Source organism: Tupaia chinensis, unplaced genomic scaffold (genome assembly GCF_000334495.1).
Source record: "Tupaia chinensis unplaced genomic scaffold, TupChi_1.0 Scaffold000078_1, whole genome shotgun sequence".
Taxonomy (NCBI): domain Eukaryota; kingdom Metazoa; phylum Chordata; class Mammalia; order Scandentia; family Tupaiidae; genus Tupaia; species Tupaia belangeri.
The window spans coordinates 4514056-4517319 of record NW_006159539.1 but is presented as its reverse complement, the minus strand read 5'-3'; the positions used below and the strand labels follow the sequence as shown (position 1 = coordinate 4517319).

The 3264-nt window shown below is 59.7% G+C and overlaps 1 protein-coding gene across 1 annotated transcript in view; it reads left to right on the top strand.

The window, feature by feature from the left end:
* Positions 1 to 2978, top strand: part of MEX3B (mex-3 RNA binding family member B) — a 4280-nt gene extending 1302 nt beyond the window's left edge. Inside the window, 3 exon segments of the mRNA XM_006142696.3 lie at positions 2 to 196; positions 995 to 1518; positions 1521 to 2978. Coding sequence (XP_006142758.1) covers positions 2 to 196; positions 995 to 1518; positions 1521 to 2450 — 1649 coding nt within the window. The 3' untranslated portion in view covers positions 2451 to 2978.
* Positions 2979 to 3264: the final 286 nt, after the last annotated feature.

Below are 3264 nucleotides of genomic sequence, written 5' to 3'. Positions count from 1 at the left end.
GGCGGCGGCGGGGGAGAGACCCTGGATGACCAAAGAGCCCTGCAGCTCGCGCTCGACCAGCTCTCCTTGCTGGGGCTGGACAGTGACGAGGGCGCCTCTCTGTACGACAGCGAGCCGCGCAAGAAGAGCGTGAACATGACCGAGTGCGTGCCGGTGCCCAGTTCGGAGCATGTTGCCGAGATCGTGGGGCGACAAGGTGGGTTCGGCAGGGATGGAGAGCTGGGGGCAGTGTGGGGTCTCGGGCCGCCGCCTTGCGAGGAGGGTGTGTGCTGGAACGGGCTCCGGGCTCCGCGGCGCTAGGGAGCCTTGGGAGGGAGGTAGAGCCGCGCGATGGGCCGGCGCCCCAGACAAAGAAAGTGCAGGCAGGCTGCGTCCCTGACCTGCGCGGTGGCCACGGCAGGATGCACTTTCTTCAGCTAAAATCACTGCCTTCTCCCCTAACGCCCCCCACCCAGTCTACCCCGGGAAAGATAATTTAAATAGAAGATGCTTGGGGGAGGGGACCTTTGATCAGTCCTTTGGGAGGGAGGGAGGAGGAGTGAGCATCGGATGGGAGGAGGATTCTGGATTTCTGCAAAGCGGAATGGAGCCCAGAGGAGGAACAATGGGTCCCGGGACTGCCCCCACCCCCACCACCCGTCCCCCGTCGCTGAGGGATCGCGGCTGTGGCGGTCTTCGGGGCAGACCGCGGGCCCCTCTGGATCCCAGAGGCATCTCCCAGATGACTTTTCTGGGATTCTCGGTTTGGCTCGGGACGACTGCAGTCACTGGGGAAGGGCCGGGCAGCCAATGGGCTGTTGTTCCTCGAGCGCTTCGCGGGTGGAACCCGTGGCGCGGCTGGGGGTCAGTGAGGGCGCCGCCCCCTTTCCACTCGCCGCGCGTCCTGCCATCCCGCAGCCCTGGACGCGGGCTGCCCTGCTCTCCGCGGTGATCCCGGGATAATGGGCGTGTCTGTCTCTCTCTCCTACTCCCTCCCCCGCACCCTGGCTCTCAGGTTGTAAAATCAAAGCGCTGCGGGCGAAGACCAACACTTACATCAAGACCCCAGTTCGTGGGGAGGAGCCTGTCTTTGTTGTGACGGGCAGGAAGGAGGATGTGGCCATGGCTCGGAGGGAGATCATCTCTGCCGCCGAGCACTTCTCCATGATTCGCGCCTCGCGGAACAAGAACACGGCACTCAACGGCGCGGTGCCCGGGCCGCCCAACCTGCCCGGGCAGACCACCATCCAAGTGCGGGTGCCCTACCGCGTGGTGGGCCTCGTGGTGGGGCCCAAGGGCGCCACGATCAAGCGCATCCAGCAGCAGACGCACACCTACATCGTGACGCCCAGCCGCGACAAGGAGCCGGTGTTCGAGGTGACCGGCATGCCGGAGAACGTAGACCGGGCTCGCGAGGAGATCGAGGCGCACATTGCCCTTCGCACCGGCGGCATCATCGAGCTCACGGACGAGAATGACTTCCACGCCAATGGCACCGACGTGGGCTTCGACCTGCATCACGGGTCCGGCGGGTCCGGCGGTCCGGCCCCGGCAGCCTCTGGAGCAAGCCCACTCCCAGCATCACGCCCACCCCTGGCCGCAAGCCTTTCTCCAGTTACCGCAACGACAGCTCCAGCTCTCTGGGCAGCGCTTCCACAGACTCTTACTTTGGCGGCGGAACCAGCGGCAGCGCCGCCGCCACCCCACGCTTGGCGGACTACAGCCCCCCGAGCCCGGCGCTCAGCTTCCCCCACAACGGAAACAACAACAATGGCAATGGGTACACCTTCACAGCCGGGGAGGCCTCGGTGCCGTCTCCCGACGGCTGTCCGGAGCTGCAGCCCACCTTCGACCCAGCTCCCGCGCCCCCGCCCGGGGCGCCGCTTCTCTGGGCCCAGTTCGAGCGGTCTCCAGGAGGCGGACCTGCAGCTCCGGTGTCCTCCTCCTGCTCTTCCTCTGCGTCTTCCTCTGCTTCGTCTTCATCCGTGGTCTTTCCCGGGGGCGGCGCCAGCGCGCCCTCCAACACCAACCTGGGGCTGCTCGTGCACCGCCGGCTGCACCCGGGCACCAGCTGCCCGCGCCTGTCCCCGCCCTTGCACATGGCCCCTGGGGCTAGCGAGCACCACCTGGCTCGCCGGGTGCGCAGCGACCCAGGTGGAGGAGGTCTGGCCTACGCCGCTTATACCAACGGGCTGGGGGCGCAGCTGCCTGGCTTGCAGCCGTCGGACACGTCGGGCTCCTCCTCGTCGTCCAGTTCCTCCTCCAGCTCGTCATCCTCTTCCTCTGGGCTGCGGCGCAAGGGCAGCCGCGACTGCTCCGTGTGTTTCGAGAGCGAAGTGATCGCTGCGCTGGTGCCCTGTGGCCACAACCTCTTCTGCATGGAGTGCGCCAACCGCATCTGCGAGAAGAGCGAGCCTGAGTGCCCCGTCTGCCACACCGCGGTCACTCAGGCCATCCGCATCTTTTCCTGAAGGCAGCGCGCGCCTGCGCGCACCGAGCGGGGGAAGGGGACCACCCCCCCCCTGCAGCCTCATTCCCAGCGCCTGCAGGCTCCCTGGTGCCCCACCTTCCCCATCCCCCCTTACACTCTGAGATCCGAGAGAGGAGCTTGGAAAGCTGTAGTATCCGCTCATTTTTTTAAATTTAATTTTTAAACAAGGGAACTTACCAGGATATCTGCATCAAGAGTACTGTAGCCTGGGAAACCTCCGAACCACCTGAAATGCATGCTCTATAAATAATAGGAACGGCAACATTCTAGTAATGATAGTTTTTACACTGTACGTAATAGGAAGCTTCCAGAAGAAGAAAACCCCACAAGTTTTCCATTTTCTTAAAGTAGGGAAAAAAAGAACAATAATTATTATGAAGATGATAATAGTGCTTATGGGATGTGCGAACTGTGTAGTGTGTTCCCCGTTGTGGGTGGGTTGCTACGACGCTTATTACAGAACACAGTGGATCCTTTTTGAATGTTTGTGGAAGGGCCAGGAGTTCCTGTGAAACCAGGATACTGCAGCTTTATTAAAGTAAAAAAAAAAAGACAAAAAAACTGTAACATATCTCTTATATATTAAAAAACGTTTAAAAGTTTTAAAGAGAAATTGCATTAATACAGATTGAAGTATTTTATTCTTTTTTGACTTGAAAAATTATATTTCATATTGCAAAGATGTTTACAAGTATTTTAATTTAAGTTCAGTGAACTTTTTTGTAGCTGGGTTAAATCTTTTTATTTTAGTATGGCCTTATGGCAAAGAACACTGTATTATTTTAATAATCACA